A 20,421-nucleotide genomic window follows, 5' to 3' on the forward strand; every position below is an offset into this window, starting at 1 on the left:
GAGCCTACTTACATCACATTTCCCCTCTTTTTTTCTCTCATTTCCCATTCTTTTTCTACGAGTCGCCTTGCTCCCCCTCCCTGTGTGAAAAGGTCAACGTCACATTTGAGACGCAGGCAGGCAGCCAGAGAATTGGTGGTTGGCTTGAGAATCAGGGAGTGGGGGAAGTACGGTAGGGGGGAGATAGAGGGTAGACGGAAATGGAAGTTATTTATATGAACTGTTTTTTTTTTCAAATAAGCTGAAACAAAGTAGATAGTAATTTCAGAAAATTTTTTTGAATTTTCAGAAATTTCAACTAGTCAGCCGCCTTTTAAAAACTTACCGGTAAATTTTAAGCATTATTGTGGTGAATTTCTGGCAAGCGTTTGCCCAATTTTTAGCAATATTTCGGCAAACTTTTGGTTACAGATTTCGACAAAGTTTCGATAAATTTTCGGCAAGCTTCCGACACCTTTCCGACACCTCTCGTCAACATTTTGCCAACCTTTCAACAACCATTCGACATCTTTTCGGCGAATTTTCGACAAATGTCGACAAGCTATCAAGGAAAGTCGACAAGCTGTCGGCAAGTTTCGTACAACTTTCGTCAAACTTTCTTCATGTAACCACTCGTTCCGCTAGTTTCCTCCACAGTTTGGTAAGCTTTTGGTAAATTTTTGGTAACTTTCGATTACATTTCGACAAGCTTTCGGCAAACATTCGACAAATTTCAACAAAACTTGGCGACTTTTTGACGAATTTTTCAACAACTCCTAGAACATTTCTCGACAGTTTTTCAGTAACTTTTCACAAGCTTATCGCCAACCTTTGCCAATTTTTCTATCAGCCCATCTATGTATCAACCCGTCTTACTTTTTCTAAAAATCTAGCTCAACAAGCCACCGAGCCCATAAACTTTTTACGATGGCTTTTGACCATTATAAACAGAAAGCTCTGCCTCCTTCCGCTGCATACCATTTTCTTCTGCTTCTCTACCACTCTCTCTGACTATCTGCCTTTCATTTATTCCGCCGTGATAGTCGGGTGTTGGACGCTATGTAAACATTTCCTGACCGTTTCTTTACCAGCTTTTCGTGTTGTTTTGGAAAATCGTAAGCTTATTAAATATCAATTTCCAGCATGGAAACTCACTCTGCACACGAGATTTTGGTCAAATTAGAAGCGGCCTGCGAAGGTGAGCTGCCCCGTTTCACAGAGCCAACCCGCGATGCTATTCGGGAGAAGCGTCAGGGTATGTGAAGAATTCTTTAAATTTCAGACAAGTTTTATTTTTTTCATATATGAAAGCCACAGAGAAGGAAGCCATGAGGCCCAAGGACTCCAAAAAGAGTCAACGAAAAGCTAGACGTCAGTTTCAAAATAATTTTTTGTTGTAAAATCTGTAATTTAGTTTTCAGGCCCGCCAATCAAGCGCCCAGTCGACATGGAGCTGCTTGCTGTGCTCGCAAAAGCCGAAGAGATAAGCCTTGGAGAGCAAGGAAATTGTATGTTTTTTGCCTGAAATGTTTATTCTAATTATCTAAAAATAGTTCAAACTTTGACATGATTCAGCAGTGGGCGGCAAATTTTTTTGTCCACAAATTCGAAAAATCGACAAATTGCCGGTTTGCCGATTTGCCGGAAATTTTGATCTGCCGAAAAAAATTAAGTTTTAAAACCTCGCACATTCAAATATATATTAGAAAAATGCCAATAATTTTACGGATCACCAAAAAATTCAAAATTTTGGGGACTGAAATTTTAAAACTAAAAATTTGCAGTAGTATTCAAATTAGTTTTTTATAAACTAAAAAAAAGTACTATTTTGATTCCGAAAATTCGAAATTCATTTCAGCCCCCGCTTGGTCCGCCTACGCCACTACCCAGAAGCCCATCGCTCCCACTGCCAAGGACAAGCCTTCCCAGAAGGATATGCCTGAGAACAAATAATAATTTTTTTTTTCAAATCAAAAATATCAATTTTTCTTGCCTCTTTTCGTCGATTTCATAATATTTTTGTTAAGTAATGGTCTCGTTTTTGTTTGTTTTTTTGTTGTTAAAAATGATGAATAAATGTACAACTTTTGCTGAAAAAATTCAAAAAATGAAGTTTTAACAGCTTAAACTAACATATTTTTAATACGTATTAATGAGGCATCTAGTAATTTTTTTGTGTAATATTGCTCTAATTAAGAATGCCAACTGTCATATTTTCAACAATTTTTTCATGCAGATTTTTGGCTTAACTTATCGTAAACCTCTAAAGTAAGTCCGGGGGACCCCACCCGGTTACAAGTTTTCAAAAAAAAAAAGTCCAATGAATTTATCATATTCCCACATGACATCCCTTTTTAAATCATATTATTATCAAGGTGACTCAGTTGGGAAACCAAAAATCAATTATGATTCTGCGTTTTACGATCCCAGAAATGTAAGAGAACATTCATAGTTTCACATTTTCGGCTGTGACTCTTCTTTTTCGGAGAGGTTTTTCTGAGACCTGCCCAACTTGCAAAGCTAGGATCTTTGTTATTTTGAGAGATATCAAAAAAAAAAAAATTTAGTGGGTAAATAGTTATATGTTTTGAACCAATATTCTTAAAAATTTCAATTAAACCAGTAAATTTAAATTTTTATTTTCAGACTTTCTTACAAAGCTTTTTTATTAGTACTTTTTCCTGCATTTTCCAGAGAACATTTGTAAGTAATTTCTGAAGGTAGGCAGCAAACGATAATTCCGGCAAATCGGCAAGCTGCCGGAATTAAAACTTTCCGGCAAACCGGCAAGTATTCGAAAAAACGGAAATTGCTGAAAAGTTTCAAAATTGTACAAACATGTACGCATTCCTTGAATGTTCCTACTTTTACTTTGAAAAGTTAGGAAACCTATTTTTTTAAAAAATATCTAGAAAAACGGAAAAAATACAGTTTTAAGTGTTTCCGACTTATTAAAAAATCCCTCTAAAAAACTTTCGGCAAATCGGCAAATTGACAAATTGCCGGTAATAAGCATTTTCGGCAAATCGGCAATTAGGCAAATTGCCAAAAATAAAAATGTTTGGCAAATCAGAAAACCGGCAATTTGCAATCATTTTAAATTTTAGAATCATTTGAAATTTTTTTTACTACAAAATTTTTAGTACTAAAATAATTTTTCTCAAACTAGTTTTGAACAAAGTGACTTTGAAATAAAACATCTAACGAGTTGAAAATCAAATCTTCTTCATGAAAAATCAATATTTCCTGCGTCCTCCCCGTATTATTGAAAGGAAAATAAATTTCCCACGAAATCCCATTGTAGACACCCCCTCTCCCTCCTTTTATATTCAAATTAACCCGCAAAAAATGTGTCGTTTTTCTTGTTATTTTCAATGTTACAAAAAATCATAGATATATCTATGTATATACATTTTTATTACTTTTTAGCAAACATTTTTTGATTAGAGTTGTTTTTTTTTGAATTGCGTGTCAATAACATGAGATTTATGATCTGGAAACTCGAGGAAACTTTTTTCAAAAAAAAAACTTTCCTTTTCTCAATATTATATTCAGAGGTACCTAATTATGGAAATAGAAATATGATCCTAGTCCAGGAGACAAAACGTTGCGGGGTGTTACCCCTGACAACTATAAATAAACGGGCGATGACGTTTTTGAGGGCTTATTTCAACTACAATTTCTTTTTTTTTTTTGAAGAATTTTGATTTATTTTTGCTTAGCTTGGGAGAAAGCGGGATTTTTTTTTTGTTTTTCTCAGTTGAAAATCCTAAACTTTCCAATTTTTTAAACCTGAAAATTGACCGAAATGTTTTTCCGTAAAATTTTAAAATTGAACTGAAAATGCATTTTAATTATAATTTTTTGGTCAATTTAGAAACAACTCTACTTTTAAGGAAAACAGTTAAAAAACTGCGGAAACTTTTTCAAAAAGTCTTGCTTCTATTTATATTTTAAACGGGCAAAAAAATTTTTTTTTGAGCACTTTTCTTGATCCCAAGTTTGTGTATTCAAAATTTGTGGTTCTGGTTTTTATGTAAGTAAATTTGTGGACTGAAAAGTACCTTTAAAATTATTTTTTTTAAACGTAAAAAAACTCAATCAAACATGCGCCACAGTGCAACAGACCAAGTTACTGAAATTTTCTGAAATAAGCTTTAAAAAATGTTTTTTCAAAAGTCTATTTTGTACATAAAAATAGGAAAAAAAATGTTTGGCGGCTCTTATAACTTTAAAATCTGAAAGTTAAACTCCACATTTTCTCCCAATAATTTTTTATTTCAATTTCTCCAATTTCAAACGTAACAAAAAAAAGAATAATTCTCACAGTTCCCTCCAGAAAGATTCCTGATTATCAGCGGCGCACATTTGCATTTGCCTCCCCGGGCCACCCGCCACTTTTTGTCCTTTCTGTCCTCCTCCTTTAAGAGGTGCCGCACAGTTTTTTTGAGAGACGCAGGCGGTGAGAGGGGAAACCGTTTTTGTTCATTTGCACTTTGTTTATGATATTCAGTTAGCTTTTTTTTCCTGAACGGGTCCGCAAGATTTACTTTTAACTTTTTTGAGATTTTTGGTGATTTCGGTAACCTGTAACCTATCAAAACTGTGTGGTTTTTGGCTGGTTTGAATTTTTATATGATTCCAAAATCAAATTCATATTTTTATACTAAATTTTTATGTGCTACCTTTTTGAAGTTTTTGAAATATTTTAGTAGGTTTCCCAGCTGGTCTTACGTCCTACAACTCACAATTTCAAACTTTCTTGAAGAATCCCAATTTGCTAACTTTTGGCAGCTCATATCTTGGCGGTCTTAATTTTTATCAAAAAGTTGTTTTTTACAGTTTTGTTTTAGAAAATTTACACATTTTTTCGAAATTGTCCCAGATATCAGTTCATTTTACGGAGATTTTTCTATGTAAAACTTTAATTTCGTTCGAACTGAAAACTTACAAGTTACTTACATTTACCATTAATTTTGCGTAACTAGAAATTTATATAAAAATGGTTAGTTCCTTTGGTATTTTCGTACTGCAATTTTTCAGAATTTAAGCAAAAACTTATATTTTTCATTAGAAGTTGTACCTCCTCCCAGCTCTTCCCAGCTACTTCCCAGCTTCATCATTTTTCCTTTTCTAGGTCAAACTTTATTTCAAAATATTCCAGCTCCATTCCATATTGCTCTTTTCTACTTCATTTTCGTTAGAACTCTACTCATACCTTTCCATCAACAAGCCCCAAAATCATCGGTCTCCCATAGTTACCTACACTTTTGCTGAACCCATGGGATTCCTTTATCATATAAATGTTGTTCCATTATAATTAGTGACTCAATATCACATGCTCCCTGCGTCTCTTCCCCAGGACCCTCACCGCCGCGATCGATAAATTAGAGGTGGGGATAGGGAAAGGTGGGGCAAGACGAGGCACGCCATATATATTTTCTTTCTTTTGTTTTTTTTTTTGAAATTAAAGAGTCTATCTAAATTCTGAAGCTCCCTCTTAAAATTTGTCCTCTAACTTAGTGTGTAGTTCTAGGAGAGAATTAGCCTCCCCACTTACTTTGAGAACTCCAGTAGCTGTTTTCTCTGTGATACTTTTCTCTCCTCTCGCAAATCCTTTCTAATATTATATTTTCAATTTTCAGACTCCCTCCCTCTCAAATCTAAGATGAATCAGGACTTTCTCCTCCAGGACTTCTCCCATTTATATGGCCTCAACCCAATGCTCCAACCACTTCCGATGGGACTGCCGCCATTCGTTCCGATGGACTTCCCCAACCATGCTTCTTCCACTGCTCCACTGCTCTCCAGCCTGCTCAACGCTCCAGGATCACTTTATGGTCCCGAGGGGCTGCTCCAAGGACCACCACCGTTGAGCCAGGACCAACTGAACTCGATTCTTCTCGGAGCGTTTACCAGACATCTTTCGGATCCCGCAATGATTCCACTAGCCGATTTGGATCCGATGATCTGTCAAGCACCAAGCATCACCGAGCCCGTATCGAAGCACATAATGAGAACCAGAAGCCTCACTCAGGACTCAGTGAAGGTCAAGCTTGAACCTGTAGAAGATGAGATAATCGACGTCGGAGTGAATAATTATCGTGAGTCGATAGACTTAAAGCTTCTGTTTACAACATTTAACATTTATTAATTTTCAGAACCTCCTCAAACATCTGTTGAGCCAGAGCAACAAGGATCTCCATCAGACTCTGATAGCAAGAAGCTTCCCGAATCCCCACAAAACAGTGCTCCACCGCCGTTGGAACTCGAGCAGCCAGAGCCAGCTCGAGCCTTGCTCAAGTCTGCCCCAAAAAGCTGTAACATATTTGAGACCATGGACATTATCTTAAAGTTTGATTATTTTCAGATGAGCAACTTGCAGCTGAGAATTCAGCGATGAAATTGGAGCTCGCATTTCTCAAGAGCGAACTTGAACAGAAGGATAACAAAATTCTGGTGGTCGTAGCAGAAAATGTGATTCTCAGAGAGGAGTGGGATGCGAACATTGCTATCAAACAGGACTTGAGAGTTAAGCTCAAAGACCTTGAGGACAAGTTCGCGCAAAAGTCGAAGGAGCTGTCTGCTTCCAACTCGAACATCGCTCGACTCGAACGGAAAAACGAGAAGCTCAGTGAGGACATTTAGTTTTTTTTTTCCAAAATTTCACATTTCAACTTTCAGACTGCCGCTCAGCCAGATGCTCCACAAGCTTCAATTCGGACACCTCCACGAGCATAACACCGGAGCCACACGGGCATCTGGCTCCTGAGCTGCAGCTCCCATCGGCTTCAGCTCTCAATGGGATGCTCCATGGGACTGGGTTCGCTAGAGATGGGCAGAGTAAGTCCACCCTGAAAGCTTTGAGCCTAATTTGGATAAACTTTTTATAGTCTCAGCCTATTTTTTTTCAGATTCGCCCAACCACACTCCCAAGGATTTTGGACACCTCCAGTGTACCTCGGACCTCCGAAAGTTCTTCCCAGAAAAAGTTGAACTCGGTATGTGTCGGCTACTTCATTACTTCATTTGAATTCAAAATTTCTAGAATGTCAAGTTTTCAGAAGCCCGTGAGAGCCCGAAAAGATCTAGAGGAGGCGGCGGAAGAGGACGCGGAGCCAGCCGAGCCAAACGAGGAAGAGCCATCGTTCCCACCTATGATATGATTTTGGAGGCTCACAGCAAGCCCTATGTAAGTTTTGACCTATACTTTTGGCAGCTAGATATGACTATTTTTCAGGTCCACCGTAACTACTGAGCCGGTTCATTCTCTTCTCAACTGATCTCCAATGTGATCTCCCAGCCCCCCGCCATTGCCATATCTGTTTGTCCCGTTAAAATTGTTTTATAATAAGAACTGCAATCAATAAATGAACTCTGTGTAGACGTTATTTCAAGCTTCAAGTTACTTTTCTTCTACCACTGATTGGTTTCCCGTCACCATTTTGTTTTCTGTGTGTGTGTGTGGTTGTGCAATTTTTTTTTCGTTTTTTTCTCAAATTTCAGTGAAACTTCTCAAAACTGCCACGATGAGCTCCAACAACTACAACGAAGTTCAAGACGGTAAGAAGCTTTTTATTATTCAGGGTTACTGTAGAGTCGTGCAACTTTACGTACTGTAGTCTTACTTTGAGATTACTGTAGGGTTACTGTAGGATCACTCTAGGGATACAGTAGGGTCTCTTCAATGTAGTAATACTGTGCTACAACTGTGGAAATACTGTAGTACCTCTCACGGGTCGAGCCAATATCCTTAAACCCGTAAAATGTCGGTCAAATGTATTAGATCAAAATGAAGCTCGACTTCCAGCACCTGCAGGATCTCAGCACCCTTTCTGGAAACATAACTAATTTTACAGAGCGCCCGACCACCACCCAGCTCCCATCTCTTGCCTCTGTCGAATTTTGGCATTCTGGAAACCGTGAGGATTGGATGCATGCTCTATCGGCAGAATGTCAGCGTCTACTTCGTAAGTGTATTTTATAGATTTTCAGAAAAGAATTCACAATGATTTTCAGAGAGATCCGACGAAACAGCTTCAACCCAACAACATCAGCCAAGAGGATCCTCGGAGCTGCAAGCTTCCACCACACAGCTACTCGGTGAGTTTTTCAAAGATTTTTCCAGCAAAAAACAACATTTTCAGACTCATCCAGCCAAACTGAAATCTCGATGACGGAGAACAATGCTCTCGAGGCAGAAATTAATGAATTAAAGCAAAAAGTGAGGATGCTCACAGACGACGGACAAAACAAGGAAAAGCAGACAAAGGAGTTGGAGGGAGTTCTGAACGTTGCCACGACAAGTGCCATGGAAGCTGCTCAGAAACTCCAAGTTCATCAGCAGAAGCTCAAACAGGAGCACAAGGAAGCAGTGGAAACCTTGGTAGAAGCTCTAAGAGCCGAGAAAGAGAAACTCGAGAAGATCTTGGAAGATGCAAGAAAGAAGGACGACGAAATCGAAGAGTTGAAGAAAAAAGTGAACTCTGAAAGTTCCAGAGCCACTTTAGCCGATGAAGCTGTTCAGAAACTCCAAACTGATAAAGATAAGCTTGAGGAGGAGTACATGAATGATATGCGTGATTTGAAAAAAGCTCTAAAAGACAACCAAGAAGGACTCGAGAAGATCGCCAAAGATGTCAAGAACAAAGAAGGCGAAATCGAAGAGTTAAAGAAAAGTGTGAGCTCTGAAATAGTCAAAGCCACGGAAGCAGCTCACGCCACTGATCAGCTCCGAAAAAAACTCCAGAAACAACAGGATGAGCACGAAAAAGTGATTGCGAATATGGAAGAAAATTTCGAAGCAGCAAAACTAGGAGCAGCAGCACAAGAAGAAGAAGAAATTGAGAAGCTCGCGGGGGACGGAAGGAAAAAGGACGACAAAATCAAGGAATTGGAGAATAATGCTGAGGACTTCAGAGGGTTGAGCAGGAGCATAAAAAAGAGATTGAAGACTTGAAAGGAGCTCTAGCAGCAGAGAAAAGAATTTCAGAAGCTGACAAAGTGGAATTGAAGAAGCTCACCGAGGAACTGCAGAGTATGCATCTCAAAAACAAGGAACTGAAGAATAATGTGACCACTGAGAATTCAAGGGCCACAGGAGCCGTTCAAGAGGCTCAGGTGCTCCAAGAAAAACTGCAACAAGCTTTGAAAGAGCTTGAGGGAAAGAAGAAAGAGCTTTTGGAACAAGAGAATGCTCACAAGCTCCGCATGGATCAGTTTGAAGACGACACTAAGAAACGTCACAAAAAAGAAATCAAGGCGCTGGAAGTGGAAGTGAAAAAACGAAACGCCACTATTAAAGAACATCAAGTTGCTGCTCAAGAGAGAAGAGCGAAACATGATGCGGAAGTCGAAGAGCTCGAACAAAAATTGGCCACCGAAGAGGAGAAGTGCAGACGAATCGTCCAAGATATCAGGGAAAAGCTCGATGCCCGTAAGTTTTTTTTTTTTGGATATTCGGCGAAACCAAATTTAGCAATTTTCAGAATTTCCGCCGATCTCCCGATCTCCGAGTACTGAATGCGTATGGCCAGAAATGATAATTGATGGTATGTTTGCAGTGTTCTAAGAGCACAACCAAGACAAACTTTAGTTCAAAGCGGATCTAACTTTAAAATGACCCCACCCATATCTAGGCTCAATTTCGCCTGCAAGGCGACCTATGCCTGCTGCCTACTGCCAAGGTACTACAAAATGTTGAGTGTGGTAGGCAGGCAAACGGGCAGGCAAAAACCTACCTACCTATTATAAAAGCCGGTCAAATTTTCAGATGTCTTTTGGCAACAGCCAAGCAGCTCCACATCCCACGTCTATTCTTCGTTTGCCTTTTCTACTCCACGTTCCAGCTCCCAAAATGCTCCAGTTCAAGAAGGTGAGCCGACGATCGCAAACTGATCCACATAGGAAAATGTGATAAACTTTTTTAGAAGCCACTTCGCACCAATCCACCTCCTCCGAGCCTGCTTCTTCTGCTCCGAACTCTAATTCTTCTCCAAATTCCTCAGGTATGTCACCCGCAGTCACCAGCTACTTGTCCAATATTTCTGAGCCGTTTACTTTTTCAGCTCGAATTACCAGACGTCATGCGCCACCTTCCACCTCCAGAGCATCCAAAAGAATTGCAGCAAAAAATGCTCAGGAAGAGCCAACAAAGGTAAGTTGATGGTAATCACAGTGAAAGAGATAAACCCCATTTTCAGAAGCCAAAGTGACCTGCTACCCAACCTCCGAACGTTTCTCAGCCTGTTCCAGAGCCCTATCTATCCCCAGATCACAAAAATTTTCATCTAGTCCCGCTTTTTCCTAGTACATCCTCTGTCTCTTACTCTTGCCATTTTATTTGTCTTGTTTGATACATACTTGTTACATAGAGATTTAATGAATTCAAATTTTACTTGACTTTTTTTTTCAATTTTAAAACTTTTGGTTTAACTTCCAACTTCTCATTTTCGTACTTCTATCATCTATTCCTGATTTTCAATTTTAAACCTGCATTTTCAGAGTATATTGCTCCAGTTTCCTTAGAGATGGCTTCAACTTCTACTGCCGCTCAAGGCGAACCTGAAAATGCTCCACCCGTCGATGTAAGCCAACTTTGCTTCAATCTAACGCACTGCGCCACCAGCTACAAGCACTATGCGTTCCGTAAGTTTCATTAATCAATTTCAATTCTGAAGTAATATATTCTAGAACTCGCTTCAAAGATCGCGCCGAAAAGATATAATGACGCCTTCTTGGAGCACAGTGAAGAGCACTTGAATGCACTCCGGAAACAAAATCAACAGCAATTATCGACAGAAGAGATCTTTACCTCTTGCAGGAACATATTTACCGAGATGGAGTCGTGTCAAGCAGAGTTGCAAGCTCGCTGTAAGTTTCATTGATAGCAGTGCTATTATAGGTTGTAGAACTTGTAGTTTGTAGTCTGTAGTCTGTGACATCATAAGTTCTTCCTATGTAGTACTGGGCTCCTGTAACAATACAGCAGAAATATCACTTTAGCAGGATCCCGCACCGACCAATCAGCAATGCTGGCCATGCCCATCACGCCTTCCTGATTGGCTAGCGCTTCATGTATTTAAAACCACAGAAAACTACCTTCTTTCAGTGAATAATGGTCGCCGAGAAACCCCGCCACCAGCTCAACAAGATGTTAACTCTATTATCAAATCATTCCTGACTCAAATGCTCCCGGCGAAACACGGCATACCTACCGACTTGGCACAGGCTCTCCTGATTCTTTGCAACTTTTTGAATGCCCGCCAGATCTTGCTGCCCAAAAACGTGATTGATGGCTACATGAATCTTGTCAGCCAAGTTCCAAGTGAGTTCTCTTTCGATTTCTGGGCGAAATTTGAATTTTTCAGTTTCTGATCTTCCATCGAGACCGCAGGAAGCCGTTCAATCGCCAAGTAATGTTTTCTCCGACTTTATTGCCAACGAGCTGACCTTGAATGCAATGAAGAAAAATGAAGAGTTGCAAAAATTAATCGATTCTCAGAAAAAGGAATCTAGAAGGTTCCAAGATTCAGCACGCATAAAGAAGATGAAATTGGAAGCTCAAATCGAGGATCTCGAAGAAAAATTGAAATTCGCCGAGCAACACTTTCATGGAGAGCTCCAGGAGACTTGTTTCTCTGGAGAAACTTGCCTTGAAACTGGAATTCTAGGATACCGAGGAAAGTTCCCAAGTGCTCCATCCGAAGCCGAGAAGATGTTGAAAGAGATGAGCCGGACTACAAACGACGCGAAGAAGCTCATTCTGATGAACAGTCGAGTTGTGGAAGGGTCAGCGAATTTGATGAAAAAGTGGAAGACTGCCATGAAGATTGCTGGAGAAGCTCCGCAGACTTCTTACCAAGAATCTTTTGCTCACAACTTTGAGAATTCTGAGCCTTTGTTTTCAACTCCAATTACAGCTTCAACTACAGCTGAAGAACCACCACAGGTTAGAATCTAGACAATTTCATTTAAAAAATTAGAGATTCCAACTTTTCCAGGTGTTCAGCTTTCACTCTCGCCAGCAACCGTCTTCATTAGCGAGCACTGCTTCTGATACTGGTAGGCCGAACTTCCGGCTTTAATTTTCTTCAAATTTAGTGTCAATTTCAGGCAATCTAGATCGCCCAAGATTTAGTGGCTCGGATCTCACCTTCGAAATCAAGAAGCTCAACGATGAAATTAGCGGACTGCGCCAGGAGAATGAAGAGCTTCGAGCTTCAAACGAGTATCTACGGACTGCTCACGGAGTGGATGTACACAATATAAGCCAGCTTCAGCTTCAGATAAAAGCCACTCAAGAATTAAGTGAGTTAATGAAACCTTTTGGCAGAAGAAAACATGGAATTTTCAGACCAAGCCTAGAGAGTCTAGAGAGCTCAATCCTGCAACATATCAAAAGATGAACAAGTTTTACTAGTCTCCCGCAATGATTTGAATGTAATAAATTCCTTTATTAATTTTTCAAATGTTTTCTTTTTTATAATCTCCCAATCGGTCATAACAAAGCAAATGTTTAATTGTTCCTCTGTGATTTTTTTGTAAATCAATTTTCCCTCAAATTTATCAGCTTGCAAAAATAGACACAATTTGTAGACACAGACTCCCTCCCTCTCAAATCTAGGATGAATCAGGACTTTCTCCTCCAGGACTTCTCCCATTTAAATGGCCTCAATCCAATGCTCCAACCACTCCCGATGAGACTGCCGCCGTTCGTTCCGATGGACATCCCCGACCACGCTTCGACTGTTCCGCTAGTCTCCAGCCTGCTCAACGCTCCAGGATCACTTTATGGTCCCGAGGGGCTGCTCCAAGGACCACCACCGTTGAGCCAGGACCAACTGAACTCGATTCTTCTCGGAGCGTTTACCAGACATCTTTCGGATCCCGCAATGATTCCACTAGCCGATTTGGATCCGATGATCTGTCAAGCAGCAAGCATCACCAAGCCCGTATCGAAGCACATAATGAGAACCAGAAGCCTCACTCAGGATTCAGTGAAGGTCAAGCTTGAACATGTAGAAGATGAGATAATCGACGTCGGAGTAAATGATTATCGTGAGTCTATCCTTGAAGTTTCTGCTGCTTCCAAAATATATTAATTTTTCAGAACCTCCTCAAACATCCGTTGAGCCCGAGCAACAAGGATCTTTGTCGGACTCTAATAGCAAGAAGCTTCCCGAGTCGCCACAAAACAGTGCTCCACCACCTTTGGAACTCGAGCAGCCAGAGCCAGCTAGAGCCTTGCTCAAGTCTGCCCCAAAAAGCTGTAAGATATTTGAGATCATGGGCATTATCTTAAAGTTTGATTATTTTCAGATGAGCAGCTTACAGCGGAGAATTCAGCAATGAAATTGGAGCTCGCATTTCTCAAGAGAGAACTTGAGCAGAAGGATGACAAAATTCTGGTGGTTGTAGCAGAAAATGTGATTCTCAGAGAGGAGTGGGATGCGAACATTGCTATCAAACAGGACTTGAGAGCTAAGCTGAATGATCTTGAGGACAAGTTCGCGCAAAAATCGAAGGAACTGGCTGCCTCCAACTCGAACATCGCTCGACTTGAACGGAAAAACGAGAAGCTCAGTGAGAACATTTAGTTATTTTTTCGAAATTTCACATTTCAACTTTCAGACTGCCGCTCAGCCTGATGCTCCACAAGCTTCAACTCGGACACCTCAACGAGCATCACGCCGGAGCCTCACGGGCAGCTGGCTCATGATCTGCAGCTCCCAACGGCTTCAGCTCTCAATGGGATGCTCCATGGGACTGGGTTCGCTGGAGATGCGCAGAGTAAGTCCACCCTGAAAGCATTGAGCCTAATTTGGATAAGCTTTTTATAGTCTCAGCCTTTTTTTTTTCAGAATCACCCAGCCACACTCCCAAAGAATTCGGACACCTCCAGTGTACACCGGATCTCCGAAAGTTCTTCCCAGAAAAAGTTGAACTCGGTATGTGTTGGCTAATTCATTTGAATTCAAAATTTCTAAACTCTCAAGTTTTCAGAAGCCCGTAAGAGCCCGAAAAGATCTAGAGGAGGCGGCGGAAGAGGACGCGGAGCCAGCCGAGCCAAACGAGGAAGAGCCATCGTCCCCACCTATGATATGATTTTGGAGGCTCACAGCAAGCTTTATGTATGTTTTGACCTATATTTTTTGACAGCTAGAGAAGACTATGTTTCAGATCCACCGTAACTACTGAGCCGGTTCATTCTCTTCTCAACTGATCTCCAATGTGATCTCCCAGCCCCCGCCATATCTGTTTTATCCGTTACATTTGTTTTATAATATAAACTGCAATAAATTAATTATTTGTAAAAGTTATTACAAGTTTCAATTACTTCTCTTCTTTCACTGATTGGTTTTCCGTCACCATTTTGTTTTCTGTGTGTGCGGTTGTAAGCTAGATTCGTTAATTTTTTTAATGGTTTTTTTTCAAATTTCAGTGAAACTTCTCGAGACTACCACTATGAGCTCCAATAACCCCAACGAAGTTCAAGACGGTGAGAAATTTTTTGTTGTATTATTCATGTATATATTCAGGGTTACTGCAGTCATACTGTGGAGATACTGCTGAGTAGATTACTGTAGTTTTGAGCTTCTGTAGAATTATTATTATAGCGTCAATATAAGTCTAGAGTGGGACTACTGTAGGGTTACTGTAGAGATACTACAGGATTATTGTAGTACAAATTTAGGGTTTAAGTAGGGTCTCTTACCTTCTTAGATAGAATTTACTTTTTTCAAATTTTACAACCGTGAAAGTTTTCTCATTTAAATGTTCTGTTCTGAAAATTTTAGGAAATGGCGTTGATTTTTTAATTGTAAAGGTTTGAAATTAGTAAAAAAATTGTTTCCTCAGCTCAACTGTCACCGCTCACTACGAGCTCCACCAACTCTGCCCAAGCTCCAAGTGGTAAGAAGCTTTTGAGTTGGTTGATTCAGGATTTCTTTCGAAAACGAGATAAACAGCGGCCGACATCTTACGGGCCGATTCAATATATTTGAACCCGTAAAATGTCGGTCACTGCTACCTATCACTGATTGTGAGAGAAACTAGTGCTGAGAGGAATTTTAATATAAATTTTGATAATTATTTTCAATTGTTGCAGATCAAGAGGAAGCTCGAATTCCAGTACCTGTAGGATCTCAGCACTCTCCAGTCAATGCCGAGCTCCCATCCCTCGCCTCTGGCGAATTCTGGCATTCTGGTACCCGTGGGAATTTGAGACAAGCCTCATCGGCAGAGTGCCAGCGTCTGCTTCGTAAGTATATTTTATAGTTTTTTTTTAGAAAATAATTCATACATTTTTTCAGAGAGAACCGACGAAGCAGCGAAACAAAGTGCAGCAGCACAGGAAGAACAAATTGAGAAGCTCGCGGAGCAAGGAAGGAAAAAGGACGACAAACTCAAGGAATTGGAGAATAATGCTGAGGCGCTCAAAACTCAGCTCCAGGAGCAAACCAATGATGCCAAAAAAGCAAAGGACGAGCTGCAGAAAAGTCTGAAATCAGCAGCAGCAAGAGCCACAGAAGCAACTACAGCCGTTGCTGAGCTCCAAGCGAAGCTTCAGACGGTTGAGAAGGAGCATAAGAAAGAGATTGAAGACGCGAAAGAAGCTCTAGCAGCAGAGAAGCAAAATTCAGAACGTGAAAAAATGGAATTGAAGAAGCTCACCGAGGAACTGCAGAGAATGAATCTTGAAAACAAGGAACTGAAGAATAGAGTGGCCTCTGAGAATTCAAGGGCCACAGGAGCCGTTCAAGAGGCTCAGGTGCTCCAAGAAAAACTGCAACAAGCTTTGAAAGCGCTTGATGAAAAGACCACAAAACTTACAACACAAGAGAATGCTCACAAGCTCCGCATGGATCAGTTTGAAGACGACACTAAGAAACGTCACAAAAAAGAAATCAAGGCGCTGGAAGTGGAAGTGAAAAAACGAAACGCCACTATTAAAGAACATCAAGTTGCTGCTCAAGAGAGAAGAGCGAAACATGATGCGGAAGTCGAAGAGCTCGAACAAAAATTGGCCACCGAAGAGGAGAAGTGCAGACGAATCGTCCAAGATATCAGGGAAAAGCTTGATGCTCGTAAGTTTTTGTTAGATATTCGGCGAAACCAAATTTAGCAATTTTCAGAACTCCCGATGGGACTACCGCCGTTCGTTCCGATGGACATCCCCGACCACGCTTCCACTGCTCCTCTGGTTTCCAGCCTGCTCAACGCTCCAGGATCGCTTTACGGTCTCGAGGGGATGCTCCAAGGACCACCACCGTTAAGCCAGGACCAACTGAACTCGATTCTTCTCGGAGCATTCACCAGACATCTTTCGGATCCCGCAATGATTCCACCACTTGAACTGGATCCGATGATCTGTCAAGCACCAAGCATCACAGAGTCCGTATCGAAGCACATCATGAGAACCAGAAGCCTCACTCAGGATTCAGTGAAGGTCAAGCTTGAACATGTAGAAGATGAGATAATCGACGTCGGAGTAAATGATTATCGTGAGTCTTTCCTTAAATCTTCTGCTTCTTACAACATATATTAATTTTTCAGAACCTCCTCAAACATCTGTTGAGCCAGAGCAACAAGGATCTCCATCAGACTCTGATAGCAAGAAGCTTCCCGAATCCCCACAAAACAGTGCTCCACCGCCGTTGGAACTCGAGCAGCCAGAGCCAGCTCGAGCCTTGCTCAAGTCTGCCCCAAAAAGCTGTAACATATTTGAGACCATGGACATTATCTTAAAGTTTGATTATTTTCAGATGAGCAACTTGCAGCTGAGAATTCAGCGATGAAATTGGAGCTCGCATTTCTCAAGAGCAAACTTGAACAGAAGGATGACAAAATTCTGGTAGACAAGTTCGCGCAAAAGTCGAAGGTGCTGTCGGCCTCCAACTCGAAAATCGCTCGACTTGAACGGAAAAACGAGAAGCTCAGTGTATTTTCTTCAGAATTTTACATTTCAATTTTCAGATTGCCGCTCAGCCACATTCTCCACAAGCTTCAACTCGGACACCTCAACGAGCACCGCACCCGAGTCTCACGGGCAGCTGGACAATGTGTTGCAGCTTCCAACGGCTTCTGCTCTCAATGGGGTTACCAAGGAAAATCACTTAGCCGAGTCATTGAAACAAATTCCATTGTTACGACTTCCGAAGAAAGCTCTCTTCAGAAGCTTCCGTCAAATGGCTATTCAAGACTTGTAAGTTTCGTTTATTCTCATTATCAGCATCTTCAATTTTTCCTTACTTATATGCGTCGTGACGCCCGAAATTCAATAATGATTGTTTTATTAAGAAGATAAAAAGCCCGGGCCAAAATTCATAACTTTTCTCGTTGCACATACATAGATTGATTTGAAATTGTGGGAATTTCTGTTGTTAACCATGATCTTTCGTAGAAACTATTTTCAGGCTTCCGCCCAGTTTAACTTTTTTAAAGCTTCATACTTTGTTAAATAAGTGAGGTTCAGAATACAATGGAAAAATACATTAAGAGTTAAAAAAAAAGGTTTTTAAAGTTGTCACAAATTCCAATTTTGCATAAAAAATAAAGAAACAAGTATGTAAACATTTAGATCTAGTTGGACACAGTTAGGTGGCAAAAAACAACAATATCTTCGTGTAGTTTTGCAGTATTTTGTAAATTATTGTTTGAAGAACTCTTGACGAACGACTATTTTTAGAACCCAATTTTCAAACTTTTATTGAGTTTTTACATTGTATTTCAAACGAAACAAAATCATCTTTCTGAAAAGAGTAGCTCCTTTAGGGCATTTGGTGTGATTAGATTTTTTTGAAACTACATAAAATGAACTATGATGGTTGAGAATCTTATCTTTTAATGTGTGAGCAGCGCACTTGATAATCACAGAAGCTATACACCATGCGTGACTTTGAAGCAATAGACAACTGTAATTCTCAAAAGTACTAGAAATTTAATTTATTATTAAGAGTACTATTTATATACATTTTTTGCATTATGGGGTTATTCAAGTAATGTAGCAAAATGTATTTAAATACATGTTTTTATATACTTGAATAAGGTTGTGACGTAATTTTTCTACACTTTTTAATTTTCCGACACTATTTGAATAACCCCATTAGGTTTTGCGCATGTTAATCGCTTTGAAAATACGTGTTAAATACAAGTATTTATGGTTTTCCATAGGGTTGTACAAATCGGCGTCCGGTCGTCCGATTTTGACACGACCGGACGCACATGCGTCCGGTTTGGGGTAGGTTTCCACGGCGGCCGACAATTTCCGAGTTTTGCCACTTGCTATACTAATCATAGAATTCTATAGTGAGTGGCGAAACCCAGAAATTGTCGGCCGCCGTGGAAAGAACACACTTGGAGTTCATAATCATTTTTTTTAACTAGAAATCTTCTTTTCAGGATCGAAATATCGACTACTTCAAAGGGTATCGCATCAAGCATATCTTCAATGCTGCTACACATTCAAAAAATTGTCATCCGGAGCAATGGCCGTATTGAAATCTGCATCCACAAAGAAAACGATAATCCAGCGTCGTTCTTTTTCAACAACAGCTGCCCAACAGTTAATGATGGTTATCGACTGCAAACAATACTGGAAGCTATACTGACAATCTTTCATCAATGTTCAATTAGTATTGTGAAAATCGATAGGACAAACGATGAATTGGGACATTTGACTCTTCTAAGCGACGGATTTAAAAATATTCCAATAAATACACTGAGGCTTGAGAACTGTAGCACAGAACATGCTTCACACCTTTTGAGTGTGATAACACACGTCGAGTGTCATTAATTATAAAAAATGGAGATAACAATGTTACGAAATCTCTCATGTGGCAGAACGTTGATGAAATAGTGTTTGAAGAAGTCGGGAAACTGAACGAAATATTCCTGAGCAATTCGAAGATAATCATCATGAACACTGATTTGACGGCACAGGAACTTAATGTTGTTTTGCATGGTTGGACAAAAGGCTTGCTTAAAATGGAGAGAGCAACTTTTTTCCTAAAATCACTCAATTGTTCCGAGTTACTCAGAGGGTTGGACATAACCGCCAGTCAAGTAAATGACACGGATGTGCTCGTGACAGTAAATCGAGAAGCTGATAACAAGAAGGCGAGAATGTATATATATGACCAGTTAAGACAGATTGTCGTGAATGTAGTACTTTCCCAATAATTAATCTCGTCCACTGCATCATCTTTGTTTCATGTTTCTATCAATCTCTCGTCCACTGCATCATCTTTGTTTCATGTTTCTATGTATCAATCTTTCTTGCAATAATTCCAAAAAATGCAAGAAAACTTGCAATAAATCTTGCAAAAATTGCAATAAATTATTATTATATTTTAATTTTTTGGGTACCACGAATTCTACAAAAAACTCGAATTTCCAGCGTTTTACTTTTGGTAATCTAGAACTGCTTTATATCTACAAACCGTGAGCGCAAGAATTTTTTTGACGAGAAACAAGCAATAAGAATACTTATTTAAAATAAACTGAAAAAAATTTAAGAAAATAACAAGAAACCAAGAAATTCAAAAGTCACTTTCTTAAACTAGAATCACAAGAAAATTCGTATAAAATTAAACCAGACTATCAAAAATTAACAATTATTGGGTGGGTGGGTCATATTTATGGGAACTACTTCTCGTCCCTATAAAATATGATAAGATTTTAAAAAAATAGTTTAACAGCTCATGTTTTACTCCCAATCAGATATGAATCGGAATATAATAAGAATCTCAAAAATTATTTGCTCTTCAGATCTAAAAATTCTCAAAATAATTTTAGGGTACTCCTAACCGGAGAATATTATTTTTAGCATAATCAGTCACGTTGTCATTTTCACGATGATATTGGGGTGATAAATAAGTTTTGGCGTTCTTCTCAATTTTGATTTTTTCTTATGTTAGATACTTTTTGTGGATATATAAACGTCATTTTGCTTCATATCGTTTTGGGGATATAAGATATTAAAAACGAGCAATTAGTGAAGTGTGTACAATTATTCAGTTATTGTATTTTTACATGAAAAATTGAAAAAAAAATGGCTTTATCAAAATTTCGACATAGTGTGCTTCAACTGACTCTAACTCAGTAAAGACAAAAGATGCAACAAAGTCATCAACTGATGCATTGTAGCGCTTGAAATGTTTGTTAATTTTGTAGTTGATCAATTTTTTATTTCTTTCACGTTTCAAGAGTTAGCGCCGTTCAAAGTTAAAAAAAGTCATTTTTGCAAGCATTTTCGTCACTTTCAACTGCTATTGCTTTATTAATACGCTATGTATGAGGATGTTATTACAAAAACGTATTCAACTGATGGTTCATTGTTTCTAGGTGTATTAAGTGTTTGATTTCCCTAAGAAATGACAAAATTCGGAAATTTTTTTTTTCGATTGCCAGGGAATGGAGTTGGAAATAATCTTAACGGTG

At 39.5% G+C, this 20,421-nt stretch overlaps 4 protein-coding genes and 2 pseudogenes across 6 annotated transcripts; all 6 read left to right on the forward strand.

The window, feature by feature from the left end:
- Nucleotides 1–1,122: 1,122 nt before the first annotated feature.
- F40E12.1 (Mobile element protein) lies at nucleotides 1,123–1,932 on the forward strand (the record flags this gene model as incomplete). The annotated part of the gene is made up of 4 exons (NM_001267151.1): nucleotides 1,123–1,234; nucleotides 1,291–1,350; nucleotides 1,401–1,487; nucleotides 1,838–1,932. The coding sequence occupies 4 exons, from the start codon at nucleotides 1,123–1,125 to the stop codon at nucleotides 1,930–1,932; spliced, it is 354 nt and encodes a 117-aa protein (NP_001254080.1).
- Nucleotides 1,933–5,624: 3,692 nt separating this feature from the next.
- On the forward strand, nucleotides 5,625–7,369 carry M151.7 (BZIP domain-containing protein). Its single transcript, NM_062196.5, has 7 exons — nucleotides 5,625–6,083; nucleotides 6,141–6,299; nucleotides 6,350–6,613; nucleotides 6,664–6,822; nucleotides 6,894–6,980; nucleotides 7,044–7,171; nucleotides 7,220–7,369. Exons 1-7 carry the CDS (start codon nucleotides 5,648–5,650, stop codon nucleotides 7,235–7,237), a joined length of 1,251 nt encoding a protein of 416 aa, NP_494597.1. The 5' UTR covers nucleotides 5,625–5,647; the 3' UTR covers nucleotides 7,238–7,369.
- A 139-nt stretch (nucleotides 7,370–7,508) lies between these two features.
- M151.4 lies at nucleotides 7,509–10,193 on the forward strand (annotated as a pseudogene). The gene is made up of 9 exons: nucleotides 7,509–7,542; nucleotides 7,839–7,949; nucleotides 7,999–8,082; nucleotides 8,127–9,415; nucleotides 9,468–9,530; nucleotides 9,752–9,853; nucleotides 9,909–9,986; nucleotides 10,047–10,135; nucleotides 10,182–10,193. Coding segments are annotated over exons 1-9 (1,862 nt in total).
- Nucleotides 10,194–10,482: 289 nt separating this feature from the next.
- M151.3 (Rho-GAP domain-containing protein) lies at nucleotides 10,483–12,430 on the forward strand. The gene is made up of 7 exons (NM_062198.4): nucleotides 10,483–10,626; nucleotides 10,672–10,851; nucleotides 11,090–11,305; nucleotides 11,349–11,929; nucleotides 11,982–12,042; nucleotides 12,094–12,288; nucleotides 12,335–12,430. The coding sequence occupies exons 1-7, from the start codon at nucleotides 10,509–10,511 to the stop codon at nucleotides 12,343–12,345; spliced, it is 1,362 nt and encodes a 453-aa protein (NP_494599.2). The 5' UTR covers nucleotides 10,483–10,508; the 3' UTR covers nucleotides 12,346–12,430.
- A 175-nt stretch (nucleotides 12,431–12,605) lies between these two features.
- M151.9 lies at nucleotides 12,606–14,171 on the forward strand (annotated as a pseudogene). Its single transcript has 6 exons — nucleotides 12,606–13,038; nucleotides 13,091–13,249; nucleotides 13,300–13,563; nucleotides 13,612–13,770; nucleotides 13,842–13,928; nucleotides 13,984–14,171. Coding segments are annotated over exons 1-6 (1,290 nt in total).
- Nucleotides 14,172–14,420: 249 nt separating this feature from the next.
- M151.2 (TMF_TATA_bd domain-containing protein) lies at nucleotides 14,421–19,335 on the forward strand. The gene is made up of 8 exons (NM_001356829.2): nucleotides 14,421–14,479; nucleotides 15,089–15,241; nucleotides 15,294–16,067; nucleotides 16,116–16,484; nucleotides 16,537–16,695; nucleotides 16,746–16,861; nucleotides 16,957–17,185; nucleotides 18,382–19,335. The coding sequence occupies exons 1-7, from the start codon at nucleotides 14,446–14,448 to the stop codon at nucleotides 17,098–17,100; spliced, it is 1,749 nt and encodes a 582-aa protein (NP_001343659.1). The 5' UTR covers nucleotides 14,421–14,445; the 3' UTR covers nucleotides 17,101–17,185; nucleotides 18,382–19,335.
- Nucleotides 19,336–20,421: the final 1,086 nt, after the last annotated feature.

This window comes from Caenorhabditis elegans, chromosome II (assembly GCF_000002985.6).
Source record: "Caenorhabditis elegans chromosome II".
NCBI classification, from domain to species: domain Eukaryota; kingdom Metazoa; phylum Nematoda; class Chromadorea; order Rhabditida; family Rhabditidae; genus Caenorhabditis; species Caenorhabditis elegans.